Source organism: Bos indicus x Bos taurus, chromosome 25 (genome assembly GCF_003369695.1).
Source record: "Bos indicus x Bos taurus breed Angus x Brahman F1 hybrid chromosome 25, Bos_hybrid_MaternalHap_v2.0, whole genome shotgun sequence".
In the NCBI taxonomy this organism is placed as follows: domain Eukaryota; kingdom Metazoa; phylum Chordata; class Mammalia; order Artiodactyla; family Bovidae; genus Bos; species Bos indicus x Bos taurus.
The window spans coordinates 39,930,479-39,945,299 of record NC_040100.1 but is presented as its reverse complement, the minus strand read 5'-3'; the positions used below and the strand labels follow the sequence as shown (position 1 = coordinate 39,945,299).

The window sequence follows — 14,821 nt, the reverse complement described above, 5'->3', positions numbered from 1 at the left end:
GACCTGGTGGTTCTGTAGCACCTGGTGCTGGACCGTCATTGGGTGGGGCCACCGTCTCAGCTTCTGGGTGGCCTGGGCTCCAGGGGCTGCCGTGAGCCTCGGGGGCGTCCCCGTGTCAGCCAGCGCCTGCCCCGGCCTGAGGACAGCTCACGGTGGGACAGCCGACACACCCTTCCCTACCCCGCAGGAGAGTGGGCGGCTAACTGGGGGCCGGGGTTTTCACTGGGGCCCGCGCTCTGTCCCTTGAAATGAGACAACTTGGAGCCCGTGACTGGCCAGGGCAGGGGCTCGTGCTCTTGCCTGGACCCTGTTCTGGACCCTAGGGAGGGAGTACTGCTGAGATGAGATGGACACCAAGCAGACTTTCACATCTGACCCTCCCCTGCCTGGCCCGGGCCTGGGCCCCTGCGGAGCTGGTGGGTGTGTGCTGAGATCACCTTCTACCTTGCCAAGTCCTTTCCAGTTCAGCAGGTGGTGGCCTTGGGGCCACCTGCAAGACAGTGGGGGTGAGCCGAGACAAGATGTGTTGTCCCCCAGTCTGTGCGCCAGCCTCTCTGGCCCCCATGTAACCCAGGCTTCATCCCAAGGTTGCTGGACAGACCCCATTTCTCCAGTGAAGCTGCGGGGCTCTCCCTGGAGAGCAGAGTCCAGCCAGGGTTTCCTGCCTCTGGGGCGGTGCCTTCGCTGCTCCCCATGCCCCCAGGCTGGCAGTTGCTGTGTGGGCAGGCTCCTATACGTGCCCTGAATGAGTGAGTAGGGGTGGTGGGTGGCGGGGGCAGGGCATGAATTTTTTCGGTGCTGGTGGCGGCTCAGAAGGGAGACACTGGAGTGTAACGAGATCAGATAGCAGGTGGGCCAGAAGCTAAGAATAGACTGGGCACAGGCTCCTGGCGCAGGTGGGGGTGTGTTAGTGCCAGGCAGGAAGTAGCCAATGGGAGCCAGGGAACAGACCAGGGCCTAGGGGTGTCCAGGACCCAGGGTTCCAGGGCAGGGGGCAGAGTACAACTCTTCTCATAAACAGAGCTGATGGGATAAGACTCGGAGAGAGGCCAGGCCCTGGGACCCAGAGCATTGGCACTGAAGCTGTTCGAAGGAAGCCCCGACATCATCCCCATGGCTTTCTTGGTGGCTGGGACCCTGCAGGTGGCCTCACAGGTGGCCGATGCTCAGGAGAGCCTGGGAAGAAAGGTAGGTGCTGTCTGGCCTAGCCCCTCGCTGCCTCCGGGTTGAGCCCCACCCCGGCCCAGCTCTGGCCTTGCCTCCCCAGGGTAAGTACAGCGTGAAAGACCCAAGGGTGGCCCTGGCCCTCTGCAGCCCTGAGGTGTCAGCCTCTACGGCCGCTCTCCTGGAGGGTGTGTTCCAGACCCTGGGCTTTGAGAGCTGCCGGAGGCAGGGGGCCTCCGTCCAGGTGAGCCCTCATCTGCCCCCCCTCCCCCAACCTCTGCCCTCAGCCCCGCCTGGGGCCTCCCTGCACTCAGGCTGGCACTCGCTTCTGCCCCAGGGCTTCCGTGGGGAGCTGACGAGGTTCCGGGAGCAGCTGGATGCCCATGGGGGCTCGGTGGGCTGTGCTTTCGTGGCCTTGGTGGCCCGCCCCTGGCAGCTGAGGCAGTCACAGCAGCTGGTCCGGGAGCTGAGCCGCTGCAAGGCCCTGTGGGGCCGCCCCAAGGTCTTCCTGCTGCTCTCCAGCGCTCCCGGGGGTGAGTGGGCCGGCCGAGCCCCCAGGTGGGGGCCGAACAGAGTGGGGGTGGGGTGGGCAGGAGGGCCGAGACCCTCCCTCCAGGCCCGTGTGCTGCTGCTTCTCCACCCAGCTGTCCCCGAGCCTGGGGCCTTCCTCGCCAGCCTGGGCGAGCTCTGCGGCCGCCGTCCTCACTGGTCACTGCTGCAGCTGCTAACGGAGGTGAAGGCCCAGGAGGGGCGTCCCGGGAGGGGTACGACGGCGCCGATGTGTTCTCTAGGGGGCCAGAGAAACCACCCAGAGGGAGGGCCTCCAGGTACTGGGGAGGCTGTGACCCTGGCTGAGGCCCGATCTCATCCCCACCTGAATCCATTACCCCCACTCATGCCACAATAAGGCTTGTCTACACATGGGCGTCAGCCTCTAAGCCTCACTTCCCATCCCCTCCCATGCCTGTCCTCAACCCACTGAGGGCACCCCAGGTTTTCCAGCATCTGCTCAGCTCTGTGCCTTTGCCCAGGCTGCTCCTCTGCTTGGAGTCCTGCCCCCCCCCCCCACCCTGTCATCCCAGCCTGGCACAGACCCTCCGGGCATCAGCTGTGCCCCTCATCACCCAAGGGTGGGTGCTTGAATTCCCATCCACCCCTGTTCACACTCACCCAGCCATGACGGTCCCATCAGACCTGTGGGTCCCTGGGAATCAGGTCTGGTCTTGAGGCCCAAAGTTCTCACTGGGCAGTAGGTGGTCATTGGCTGACCCCAGAGGTGAGGGTGGGCCCCAGCTCTGCTCCACAGTTCTCCTTAGGTGGCGCCCACCCCACGGGCCTTCCCGGGTGGGCCCTGACCCACTCTGGGAGCACCCCACCTCGGTGCCGGGCCAGGGAGCAGCGTGCCTAATGGCTCGGCCACTGTCTCCCTGCGGCCATCCATGTCTTGGAATTCTGTGACCCTGAGCTTGACTAGGACCTCCCTCGGGCCTTCCCTTTCTTTCCTGTCTCCTCCCTCCATTCTGGCAGGGGATCCCAAAGAGCCTGGCCAAGCTGTTCCCTGGAGCCAGGGCACCCCCATAACTGCACTCCCACAGAGTGGCCGCCTGAAGAGTCCTCTGCCCCTAGGTCTTCTCCAGGACAGCTGAAGAGTCCGCAGGGGCTGCCTACTGCCCAGTGCTTCGGAGCTCCTTGCGGGGGGCACTATGCCTAGGGAACGTGGAGCCCTGGGGGCCCGAGGTGAGGAGGCAGGGCAGGGGTCCAACCACATGGCAGCAGTTCTGAATGGGATGGAGGCACGGGGAGACCTGGGCTGGGGCAAGGAGCCGGGAGGTCCTCCGACTGCATTGAACCCACTTAGCCCTGTCTGTAGCCAGAGCCCGGCCCCAGCGCTCAGTATGACCTGTCCGGGGCCAGGGCCGCCCTCCTCCTGGCTGTGACCCAGGGCCGGCTGGGGGCCCAGCACGATGTGGAGGCGCTGGAGGGCTTGTGCCAGGCCCTGGGCTTCGAGACCACCCTGAGGACAGACCCTACAGCCCAGGTGAGGGGAAGCCCAGAACCTCTGAAGGTCCTCTGAAGGAAGGGTACCCCCCACCCAGACCCTGGGGACTCTGTCCGGGGCCTCTTACCAATTGTGGGCAGAAATGCACCCCCAGCCTCCCTGTTGCATGCATGCATCTATGCGAACCCACTTCCCTGCTCCTGCAAGTCCAGTCTCCCGGGCCGCTGCCACCTCTCACGCCGGCCCCTGCTCAAGGCTCTAGATGGACCCTCAGGCTTTTCCTGGGAGGGTCTCTCGTTCCTTCCCAGACAGCTGTCAGCTCACTGCTCTCCCCTCATGGCCCTTAACTTTTTGGTGCAATTTCTCCGTGGTGATCGGAGAACCAGCTGCAGGAAGCTGGATCCACATCACCTCCAATGAGGCCATGCCAGGCTTTGCAGCAGGGGGGTTGGTTAAAAAAAGGTCTTACTCTCCCTGGGCCTGAGGCTGGCAGGAGGTGGGAGGTAGTGTGGGCTGAGGGCTACAGAAACCACCCAGGAAGGGGACACCAGGTACTAGGGAGGCCATGACACTGGCCCAGGCCCAATCTCATCCCCCACTCCCAGACTTTCCAGGAGGAGATGGCCCAGTTCCGGAAGCGGCTGGATGCCCACAGGGGCCCCGTGAGCTGTGCCCTTGTGGCCCTCATGGCCCACGGGGGCCTCAGGGGCAGCTCCTGGGGGCTGACGGGCAAGAGAGGCAGCTGGAGGTGCTTGTGCAGGAGCTGAGCCACTGCGGGGCGCTGCGGGGCCGCCCCAAGATCTTCCTGCTTCAGGCTTGCCGTGGGGGTGAGCAGGCCCCGGGCCCGCCCTGGAGGCCTGCCTCCTGCTGCCCTTCCTCTCCTCATCCTGCGCTCAGCCTCTCAGGACTTGTTGTTCACCTCCTCCAGAAAGCCTGAGCACTCCCCTTCTCCTGCCCACCTCCCAGCCTCTCCTAGAGGTCATGTCCATGAACCTGAGCCTTCACCCTCAGCACGTGTCATTTAGTGTTCTGAGTGTTTCCGGCCTGGCAGGCTGGCCCAGAAGCTCTGGGGGTTGGGGGCTAGAACCCTGGAAGCACCCTGGGGTGTCTTCTGAGTGAAAGGACCTGACTGTCCCCTCCATCCCCAGGGCACAGGGATGCGGGCGTGGGACCTGCAGCTCTCCCCTGGTTCAGACGCTGGCTGCGGGCACCACCAGCCACCCCCTCCCAGGCCGATGTCCTCCACGTCTGTACTGATGTGCAAGGTGGGTCTGCCTACCGGAGGGCTTGGGTAGGGCTGGTGGGGAAGCTGCCAGAGGGCATTTCTGGGGCTTTGAGCTGGGATCCTGCTGCCACCTCTCTCCTCTCTTTGCCAAGAGGACAGGAAGGGAAACCTTCCTAAAGGGTAAGGACCTTTGAAAATCGAGAGTTTTTCCCCCTGCTTGAGCCTGAAACAGCCCTGGAGACAGGAAGGGAAAATAGCTCTTCTCAGGTCACACAGCTGGTAAGTGGCAAGGCTGAGATTTGAAACCGGATCTGTCTTTCCTGCCCTGCACTCTTTCTACTGCTTTGTGTGCCCTTGAGCCGGACTTGAGGGGGCCCTCGGGGAAGGTGGAGTCCTGGGATGCTGGGTAAAAGGTGTCGGTCCCTCTTGCAGGCAGGTCCTCCAGGGGCCCCACTCCAAGGAGCCCTAACCAAGCAGATGTGCTGATGGTCTATGCAGCCGCTGAAGGTAAGGTCATCATGAAACCCAGTTACACAGAGCCCAACCTCCTGGCCAGAGATCTGAAGTGGCGTTAGGGACATCTGGGGCTTGGCTGTTGGGGTGCAGCCCCATTGCAGTTAAGCCATCTTTCTTCCATATTTATTTTTTGTGACAATAGTAACATGGAGAGCTCAAACTGAGGGCTGGCTCTGCTAAGCACTTGACTTGACTCCTCTCGTCTAGGTTGTAAGGTCCATGAGGTCCACATAGTGGGTTCACAGTAAATGTTTCTTAGACATCGAGTCCATGGTATACTCACTCCACAAACCTTGAGCAACAACTTAATCCAGAAGCAAGAAGGCGCTGCTCCCTACCCCAAACCCTGGGATCCTGTGTGCTTGCCCCCTCTTCCACTAACAAAAGGCCCCTGGGGACTGGAAGGCAACTGGGAGGGGACCAATTGTGACCTTCTGGTCCTGGACCCCTGGCCTAGGCTGTGTGGCCTATCGGGATAAGAAGGGCTCAGACTTTATCCAGACGCTGGTGGAGGTCCTCAGAGCTGACCCCAAGGCAGACCTCCTGGAGCTGATGACTGAGGTGAGTTGGGGGGTAGTGGGGGTGGCCTGGGGAGAGGGACTGGATTCAGCCTTCTTCTCAGCTCCGGTGTTCTGCTCACCTCCTAGTCATCCTTTTGCTGAGGGAGGAAGTCCTTTGCCCTCAGAAACATGAGATAGTTGAACACACAACACTGGGCACTGGACAGAGCCACGGCCAGCAGTTATTAGCCACATGTGCTCACAGCTGGGGGACAAGGCCACCTTGGGCCCCACAGGTCATTCGGGGTTGCCCTGGGGAGCAGAGAGAACCAGCAGGGGCTGCAGACACAGGCCCTGTACATGCAGGATGTGGGGTACTTGTTGGACTAATTTCACAGGTTGGCAGGGAACTGAAGCCCTTCAGGATGAGAGAGGGGGTGGAGGGCATCTGATCTGGTTGGTGGGGGAACTAGCCGCGAGAGGGGCCTTCCCTGCTGGGTGGGGGGCACATCTAACAAGAGCAGGGAAACCGAGGGGGCCTGTGAGCCCCAAAGATGTCAAGGCAGCACTTGAAACTCCAGGCCTCACAATACACTGAGTGCCAGGCTGGGCGCGGGTGTGGGGAACCTGGCCGTCCTGGACACAGGCTGAGTGTGGTCCACACAGGTCAATCGGCAGGTGTGTGAGCTGGACGTGCTGGGTCCCGACTGTGATGACCGCCGCAAGGCCTGTCTGGAGATCCGCAGCTCCCTGAGGCGCCGGCTCTGCCTGCAGGTCTGACCGCGCCTGCGGCCACCCAGGAGTGCTGACAGTGGGGGGCCGCACACCAGCACCGCCAGTGACCCCGTCCACCCCTCGGTTTCCTCTCCTAAAAACGGCGAGATAACACAGGAGGCTCGGCTGGCATGGAATAAACGTGGTGATCGCTGGACACGTGAATAGCGCCCGCACGCAGGGAACTAGGACAATAAGCGAGATGATATATGAAGCGCCGGGCACTTCGGAGGCTGGGCCCACCGGGGGAAGACGGGGCTAAGAAAGCCCCACGTGGGCTGGGCGGCGCTGGATGCCCAGGGTCCACAGCACCCTCCCAGCACCCCCACCCCACCTGCACCGCACGCTGGGGCCGCGGACGGGGTTGGACGGCAGGTTTAGTGGTGCTGCGATAGGGGAAGCAAAGGGGCTGCGGGAGCAGCGGGCAGCCCCGCCTCAGCGTGGGCCTGGGGCTGTGGGAGAAGAGATCAGGAACCCTGGGGACAGGAGGGGCTTGGGCAGCGTCACGCGGGCTCGAACTCTGAGTTGCACGGCCACCTCAGCGGTGCTCAGTCGCGCCGCCCAGCTGCGGGCTCAGAGCCCGGCTCACCAGGAGCCCCGGGGGCGAGGCGCCGGGCCAGTGTGCGCACGCGCACTTAGGGGCGGCACTACGCAGGCGCTTGCAAAAGGTTTATGAGAAAAGCTGAGAGACCGTCCTTCGCAAGGCCGCGTGGCCTAATGGATAAGGCGTCTGATTCCGGATCAGAAGATTGAGGGTTCGAGTCCCTTCGTGGTCGTTGCAGCGTTCAGTTTTCCTCCTTAGATTTAAAATTTTCCGTGCCTCCCAACTGCTCCTTACGCAAGCCTAGGACCCTCGGGCTGTCAGCCACACTCCCTCCTGCCCCTCAGATGCATCCCTGCTGCTAAGAGACTTGGAACCCCAAGGTGAACCCTTGGGCGCTGTGGGGAGACCCACGCTGATCAAACCCGGGCGGACTGCTGACCCTGGAACCCCGGCCATGAGTCCCAGGAGCCCAGGGGCGACTGGCTGCATGAATACAGTTCAGATGACTAGAACTGCGACAGATGAGGGGTTGGACTTTTGCGGGGTGGCCCACCCTCAAGGGGTCGGGGGCATTTAAAAATATAAAAGATTATTGTGACGAAAAAGTTTTGGAAATAGATAGAAGTGATGGTGGTTGCGCAATACGGTAAATGTAACTGATGCCACTAAAATGTACACTAAAAATGGTCAAAATGGCAAATATAATGTTACGCACATATTTAAACACTAAAAAAATTTTTTAATTATAATAGGTAATTTCGATTTCTTGCAGTGAATATACCCTTAAATGGTTCAGTTCAGTTCAGTTCAATCGCTCAGTCGTGTCCGACTCTTTGCGACCCCATGAATTGCAGCACGCCAGGCCTCCCTGTCCATCACCAACTCCTGGAGTTCACTCAGACTCACGTCCATCGAGTCAGTAATGCCATCCAGCCATCTCATCCTCTGTCGTTCCCTTCTTCTCCTTCCCTCAATCCCTCCCAGCATCAGAGTTTTTTCCAATGAGTCAACTCTTTGCATGAGGTGGCCAAAGTACTGGAATTTCAGCTTTAGGATCATTCCTTCCAAAGAACACCCAAGGCTGAGCTCCTTTAGAATGGACTGGTTGGATCTCCTTGCAGTCCAAGGGACTCTCAAGAGTCGATTAGTGTGAATGTATATTTAAAATTTTAATGTAAAGAATATGCCCAGGATTGAGCCATCATTTTACCCAGAAAAAATGACTGTCCCTGAGGAACCAAGTTCTGGCTAAGGAATTTCTGGCTAAGTGGAATGACCAAGGCGATGGGACCTTCTCCCCCCAGGGAGGACGGTGGGGGAATGGCAGCTGAGCCTGTACCCCAATGGAGGGCGCAAGTAATCTTGAGGTCATGGGGAGTGTCACTGTCTCCTTTATCAGTTTCGTGATGTTTCAGTGGTTTGCTAAGGACTCATAAATAAAAAGAAGAGAAATTTCACTAAGATAAACATTTTAATTATTTCCCCCACTTTTACTGAGATGTAATTGACATACAGCACTGTATAAGTTTAAGGTGTACAACATAATGATTCAATTCACATACATCACAATCATTATTACAATCATGGTTTAGTGACCATCCATCATCCTTGTGATGAAAACTCGGGGTTTACTCTCTTAACTCTAAAAATGAGCTCTTCTAACACAGCAGTGTTAATTATCTTTATTATGTTGTACACTGTATCTCAGTACTTCCTTACAGCTGGAAGTTTGTACCTTTTGACTGCCTTCATCTAATTCCGCTCGCGCCTCCCCCGACCCCACTTCTGGGAACCACAATGACAAATATCTTCGAGAGAGGAAAGAATACCCATCTTCTGATAGGAGAGTAAACGCCGGGCTCTCTGATATTACAGTTCCACACTCTACACACTGAGCTAGGTGGGCATATACAGAGCCATCACGGAGGGTCCTTAGGACAAAGACCTAAGACCACTGGGCTCTGCTAAAAACCGCGTAGATTTGGGACTAGGAAACACTCTTGGTCTAAGAAGCAACGTGGAGAGGAGAATGAAGGTCGTGACCGACGCTTTCCCCAAGCTCCGGGCTGTGCCCTCTCTCCCCTTCGCGCCCACATTTTGCCTAGTGAACTCCTTCTTGATGCTAGTTCTCACGGGACGTAGATTCTCCTAAAAGAAGGGGGAAAGAGCTCGTCCGGGATTTGATGCCCAGACCTTGTGTACCCTAAGCGAGGATAGTATCCCGGTCAAGACAGTGGAGCTAACTGCTACCTTGGGTCTTTGAGCAGTTTCCTTCGCGCATGCGCAGTCTCCCTGGGGTCCCGGGATGCTCGGGGGCGGGCGGGATCTGAGCGAATGCACCTGTCGCATATGGTTGTCAGGAGGACCAAAATCAAGCCAAGCTGGAGCCGGGACGCTGTACAGAACCGCGAGAAGGTGAGAGAGAGGCTGGTCTAAGACTGTCGAAGAAGGTTTTTCATCAGCCCCGGTGGCCTAATGGATAAGGCATTGGCCTCCTAAGCCAGGGATTGTGGGTTCGAGTCCCACCCGGGGTAAAAGGGAAGAAAAAAAAAAAAAAAAAGTTGTATTTTAAACCTTCTAGAGCAGGGGGGATAAAAGTTAAATGAAGCCGGCTGTCTACTGCCCGAGTGGGAAATTAAGGCCCCCCAGGGGGTTACTCAGCCAGCCGCCACCCTGAAGAGTCTCCCATAAAAACATGCACGTTTTCAGATGTCAGAAGAGTGCTTGCATTCTTTACGTTATTTTAACAACCGTCCCTTCTACTTGATATAGAAATAATTATTCATTTTTCTAGATGTATTAATTGTATTGTGGTTACTTATATTTTAAAAAAGTCTATTTTTTTTATAAACACAGCCAGTTATTTAGAGATTAAATTATGTGACAGCCAATGTGCTTTAAAATAGTGGGCTGGGTAGTGACTACAGTTAATAGTATTGTACTGTATACATGAAATTTGCAAAGAGAGATCTTAAGCGTTTTCATCACACACATCAGGTAATATGTGAGGTGATGGATGTGTTAATTAACTTCACTGTTGTAAATATTTTACGATGTAAATGTATATATCAAACCATCATTGTACACCTTCAATATACATCATTTTTATTTGTCAGTTATATCTCAGTAAAGCTGGAAAAAAAGATAATGGACTGGATCGAGGTATACACAAAACAAGTTTTTCTATGAGGTGATAATGTCTTAACTGAACACATTATACTATTTTTCTCTGCTTTAGTTCTTGCTTGAAATAGTCCATGATGAAGTTTTCTCTCTTTTAAATCCATGCAATATATGCCTTCATCCTCAAGGTAAAAATCTCCCAAATTTCAGGGCATGGTGGAGAGTAAAATTAGAAACCTCCTCTACTACATACCCACAGAGGAGATGATCGCTGAGGCTTTGTCATATATATAGATGCAAAGATATTACTTTGCCGTCAAAGGTCCGTATAGTCAAAGCTGTGTTTTTTCCAGTAGTCATTTATGGATGTGAGTGTTGGACCATGAAGAAAGCTGAGCACTGGAGAATTGATGCTTTTGAACTGTGGTGTTGGAGAAGACTCTTGAGAGTCCCTTGGACTGCAAGGAGATCAAACCAGTCCATCTGAAAGGAAATCAGTCCTGAATATTCATTGGAAGGACTGATGCTGAAGCTGAAGCTGCAATACTTTGGCCACCTGATACAAAGAACTAACTCACTGGAAAAGACCCTGATGCTGGGAAAGAGTGAAGGCAGGAGGAGAAGGGGACGACAGAGGATGAGATGGTTGGATGGCATCACCAACTTGATGGACATGAGTTTGAGCAAGCTCCGGGAGATGATGATGAATAGGGAAGCCTGGTGTGCTGCAGTCCATGGGGTCGCAAAGTGTTGGACATGACTGAGCGGCTGAACTGAATTGCTATATCTCATGGGCTTCCCCAGTGACTCAGTGGTAAAGAATCCTCCTGCAATGCAGAAGCTGCAGGAAATATGGGTTTGATCCCTGGGTTGGGAAGACCCCCTGGAGACAGGAATGGCAACCCACTCCAGTAGTCTTCCCATGGTGGTCCAGAGCATCACAAAGTCCATAGGGAGGTCAGACCCACCTCCCAGAATACTGGAAATAAAAGCAAAAATAAACAAATGGGACCTAATTAAAATTAAAGGCTTCTGTACAACAAAGGAAACTCTAAGCAAGGTGAAAAGACAGCCTTCAGAATGGGAGAAAATAATAGCAAATGAAGCAACTGACAAAGAACTAATCTCAAAAATATACAAGCAACTCCTGCAGCTCAATTCCAGAAAAATAAACGACCCAATCAAAAAATGGGCCAAAGAACTAAACAGACATTTCTCCAAAGAAGACATACAGATGGCTAACAAACACATGAAAAGATGCTCAACATCACTTATTATCAGACAAATGCAAATCAAAACCCCAATGATGTACCATCTCACGCCGGTCAGAATGGCTGCTATCCAAAAGTCTACAGACAATAAATGCTGGAGAGGGTGTGGAGAAAAGGGAACCCTCTAACTCTGTTGGTGGGAATGCAAACTAGTACAGCCACTGTGGAGAGCAGTGTGGAGATTCCTTAAAAAACTGTAAATAGAACTGCCTTGCTGCTGCTGCTGCTGCTAAGTCGCTTCAGTTGTGTCCGACTCTGTGCGACCCCATAGACGGCAGCCCACCAGGCTCCCCCATCCCTGGGATTCTCCAGGCAAGAACACTGGAGTAGGTTGCCATTTCTTTCTCCAATGCATGAAAGTGAAAAGTGAAAGTAAAGTCGCTCAGTCGTGTGTGACCCTTAGCGACCCCATGGACTGTAGCCCACCAGGCTTCTCAATCCATAGGATTTTCCAGGCAAGAGTAGTGGAGTGGGGTGCCATTGCCTTATGACCCAGCAATCCCACTGTTGGGCATACACACTGAGGAAACCAGAATTGAAAGAGACACGTGTACCCCAGTGTTCATTGCAGCACTGTTTATAATAGCCAGGACATGGAAGCAACCCAGATGTCCATCAGCAGATGAATGGATAAGAAAGCTGTGGTACATATACACAATGGAGTATTACTCAGCCATTAAAAAGAATACATTTGAATCAGTTCTAATGAGGTGGATGAAACTGGAGCCTATTATACAGAGTGAAGTAAGACAGAAAGAAAAACACCAATACAGTATACTAATGCATATATATGGAATTTAGAAAGATGGTAACGATAACCCTGTATGCGAGACAGCAAAAGAGACACAGATGTATAGAACAGTCTTTTGGACTCTGTGGGAGAGGGAGAGGGTGGGATGATTTGGGAGAATGGCATTGAAACATGTATAATATCATATATGAAACAAAAAAAGAAATTATATGATAATATATTTGATAAAAATTTTAAAAAATAAAGTAAAAGCAAAGTCCATAGGGTCACAAGGAGTCGTATATAACTGAAGCGACTATATATATATGGTATATATGCACATAGTTTTCTTTTCCTTTTAAAGACCATGAACGAGATTTTTCTGATCCTCCAGCTCTGGGCTTACTTCTTCTACTTTCCCAGGCACCTGGGGTCCTGTCATCCCTTCTCAAATCAGGAACTTCATCTCAATGCAGCATCTCCCACCATCATATGTGGCCTGCAGAGAACAGTGACCACAGAGCTATCCAAGCTGCCAGTGTTTCCCTCACTGATGTCTCTCCCTGTCTTATGGAAGGGAGTGTCCTCAGGGCCCTCTCAGTGGGGTGGTGGGTGTGCTCATCAAATATGACAGACTCATTGAAGCATTTCTATCTTGCAGAGTCTGAGTTCCTTTCTTTACATGATGCCAGGGACATTCTTGAATTCTAATCCCCTTAAACACAGGCCACCACTGTGTTCAGTCCTTAGCCAACCAACCAAGAAACATTCAGCTGCATGAATAACATTTAAACACAGGCTTTAGCCACTCCTTTGCAGTCAACCTGCTCTCATGTTTCAGGAGTGTATTATCCTCTGTCATTTAATAAAAGATCTGTCTGCTAAAAAAAATTAAGAAATAAACACAGGCTTGCTGGAATGTACGCCCAGAACAATAACTTCACTAGATCCAAAAATCACATCCCGTCCTCTTTATCCTAACATCCTCAGATCCATTCCCACACACATTCCCTAGTTTTCTGCCAGCATCATTCTTTGGGCATATGAATGAGTTCCTCCCAGGCGAGCCTTTGTACTTGCTCCTGCAGCATGCTGATCTAACTGTAGTTATGGGACAACCAGCGTTAGAGGGTAACAAGGCTGGCTGGTGTGGGCTTTGAGGAGAACTCTCCTCCCCTTGCAAGACAACCACTCCAGGTGAGATTATTGTGGTATATTCAAACAGAGGAAAGCTACTTTCCCCAGATATCAGAACAGTCTGTTTTCACTGGCAAGGGAGACTCCAAGTGACTCAGGGGTTCAAGAGCTCAACTTAGTCCAAGACCACCTAAACTTCCCCAGGCTTTGGCTCCACTCCTTCGTAATCAACGCCCTTCCTTTCACAGAAAAGATCTCTCGAGGCTGTGAACTCAACTTACAGTGTCATTCCGCAATATACATCATTCAGTTATGTGTTTGATTTTCAGCAATGTCAGCCCTGCAGCTATACGATTATTCTATGGCTGACAGAAAATATCCCTGGATCTCTGCGCGTGACTTAGGCTGAAAGTTTAAAGGCCTGATCTTGTCATTTTCTTTCTTCAAACAAACAGGCGCCCCCAGGGGAGTCCTTCCCACATCACAGTCCTTGTGGTCACCTCTACTGCTGCAAGAGTCAAGTGCAGCAGCCACGTGGTCCCCCAGGGCACCTGCTTCTGTTGGCACTTCATCATAATCAACCACGTGATAGGCGGCTTAATCACGGTGCTGCTGCATGTCAGGCGTTACCAGTATCCCATTTTCCACTGGCAAGGAGCTCAAGTCCAAATTCATTACCAAACCAGGGTCCAGGCAGCAGTCAATAAACCCATTTGTTGGTGGGGGGAGGGTGGGAGTAATGGGAAGAGGTTGTTACAAAGATACAAAGTTTTAATTATAAGATGAATAAGTTGTGGAGATCTGATGTACAGCATGGCAACTATAGTTAATAATACCTTATTGTATACCTGAAATTGTTAAATGTAGACCTTAAGTGTTCTCAACACACACACACATACACAAAAGGTAATTTTGTGAAGTGATGGGTGTCCGGCTCGGTATGTGGGATCTTAGTTCCCCACAATGTTCATGAGCTGAACACCCACCCCACGACTCCCATCCCTCACCTTGTCTTTAAAACCTTTCCCTGAAAACCCTCTCTGGAGTTTGAGCCTTCTGAGCACTAGCTGCCTGGACTTCTTGCTTGGAGTCTGTAATAAACTCCTTCACCACGACTCAGCACCAGTAGATTGGCTTTACTGCACGAGGCTGAGCCGACTCAAGTTTGGTTCCATAACAATTCATTCTTAGACTGTTTTAGGACATATTTTAGGACACAACTATTTTAGGACGTATTTCCTAGAAAAGCTGAGACAGGGATTTTTGTGTAATCAGTTAGTGAAGGGAACATTCTGAGGAGGCATCTGTAAGGGAGAGGAGGACACAGGATAGACAAATGGGCTAGTTTTTAAATTTATCTCTCCGGCTTCATTGTGGGAGCCAGTTCTTTACAATCAATCATAATCTCTCCCTAACTTCTCTCAGAAAGACAGACTATAACAGAACTCTGATGAGTACAGTCGGGTCCCTCTCTTTTGGGTGAGTAGGGTGCCCCAATCCAGCCACCAGGAGAGACACGACCTGGCAGGCACCTCCCCAAGCCCTCTCCTGCCCCTCTCTTACCCCCACCTTGGAACCTAGATCCTCAGATGACCCAACATCCTGAGAGCCTCAGGAGTGGCATCGCTAAGCTTTCCAGCTCCCCTGTCTCACTCTCAGAAAGGAAGTCACATCCTCACTGCTGCTTCTTGGGGAGTGGAGGACCTCACCTCTATCTGAGGTGTCCCACGACTTCCAGCTTTCTACTTTAGAAAGGAGATGAGGGGCTCCCTTCCCTGCTCATCTCCCCCAGGAGGGAGGAAAGCGCAGCGGATGCCGGTGGGGACACACAGGGTGTG

The 14,821-nt window shown here is 53.3% G+C and overlaps 1 protein-coding gene and 2 non-coding genes across 7 annotated transcripts; all 3 read left to right on the top strand.

The window, feature by feature from the left end:
- The first annotated feature begins 1 nt into the window (after nucleotide 1).
- LOC113883605 (caspase-14-like) lies at nucleotides 2-7,471 on the top strand. Of its 5 annotated transcripts, none has more exons than XM_027527482.1 (9): nucleotides 2-1,188; nucleotides 1,268-1,408; nucleotides 1,502-1,697; nucleotides 1,809-1,897; nucleotides 2,791-2,901; nucleotides 3,035-3,202; nucleotides 4,312-4,428; nucleotides 4,821-4,895; nucleotides 6,179-7,471. In XM_027527482.1, exons 1-8 carry the CDS (start codon nucleotides 1,114-1,116, stop codon nucleotides 4,872-4,874), a joined length of 951 nt encoding a protein of 316 aa, XP_027383283.1. In that variant the 5' UTR covers nucleotides 2-1,113; the 3' UTR covers nucleotides 4,875-4,895; nucleotides 6,179-7,471. The 5 variants fall into 5 exon arrangements, 4 of the variants coding, with proteins under 4 accessions (XP_027383283.1, XP_027383282.1, XP_027383281.1 ...); XM_027527481.1 differs by lacking the exon at nucleotides 6,179-7,471 and adding an exon at nucleotides 6,071-6,158; XM_027527480.1 differs by lacking the exon at nucleotides 6,179-7,471 and adding an exon at nucleotides 5,362-5,450.
- Nucleotides 6,882-6,954, top strand: TRNAR-CCG. The gene has a single exon. It is a non-coding gene; the product is annotated as a tRNA-Arg (tRNA).
- A 1,712-nt stretch (nucleotides 7,472-9,183) lies between the features above and the next one.
- Nucleotides 9,184-9,256, top strand: TRNAR-CCU. The gene has a single exon. It is a non-coding gene; the product is annotated as a tRNA-Arg (tRNA).
- The last annotated feature ends 5,565 nt before the right edge of the window (nucleotides 9,257-14,821 follow it).

Coding starts and splice junctions, on each gene's coding strand:
- LOC113883605 (XM_027527482.1), top strand. CDS start 1,114: ATGGCTTTCTTGGTGGCTGGGACCCTGCAGGTGGCCTCACAGGTGGCC. Junction 1,698..1,808: donor GCTCTCCAGCGCTCCCGGGG/GTGAGTGGGCCG, acceptor TTCTCCACCCAG/CTGTCCCCGAGCCTGGGGCC. Junction 1,898..2,790: donor TGCTGCAGCTGCTAACGGAG/GTGAAGGCCCAG, acceptor CTCTGCCCCTAG/GTCTTCTCCAGGACAGCTGA.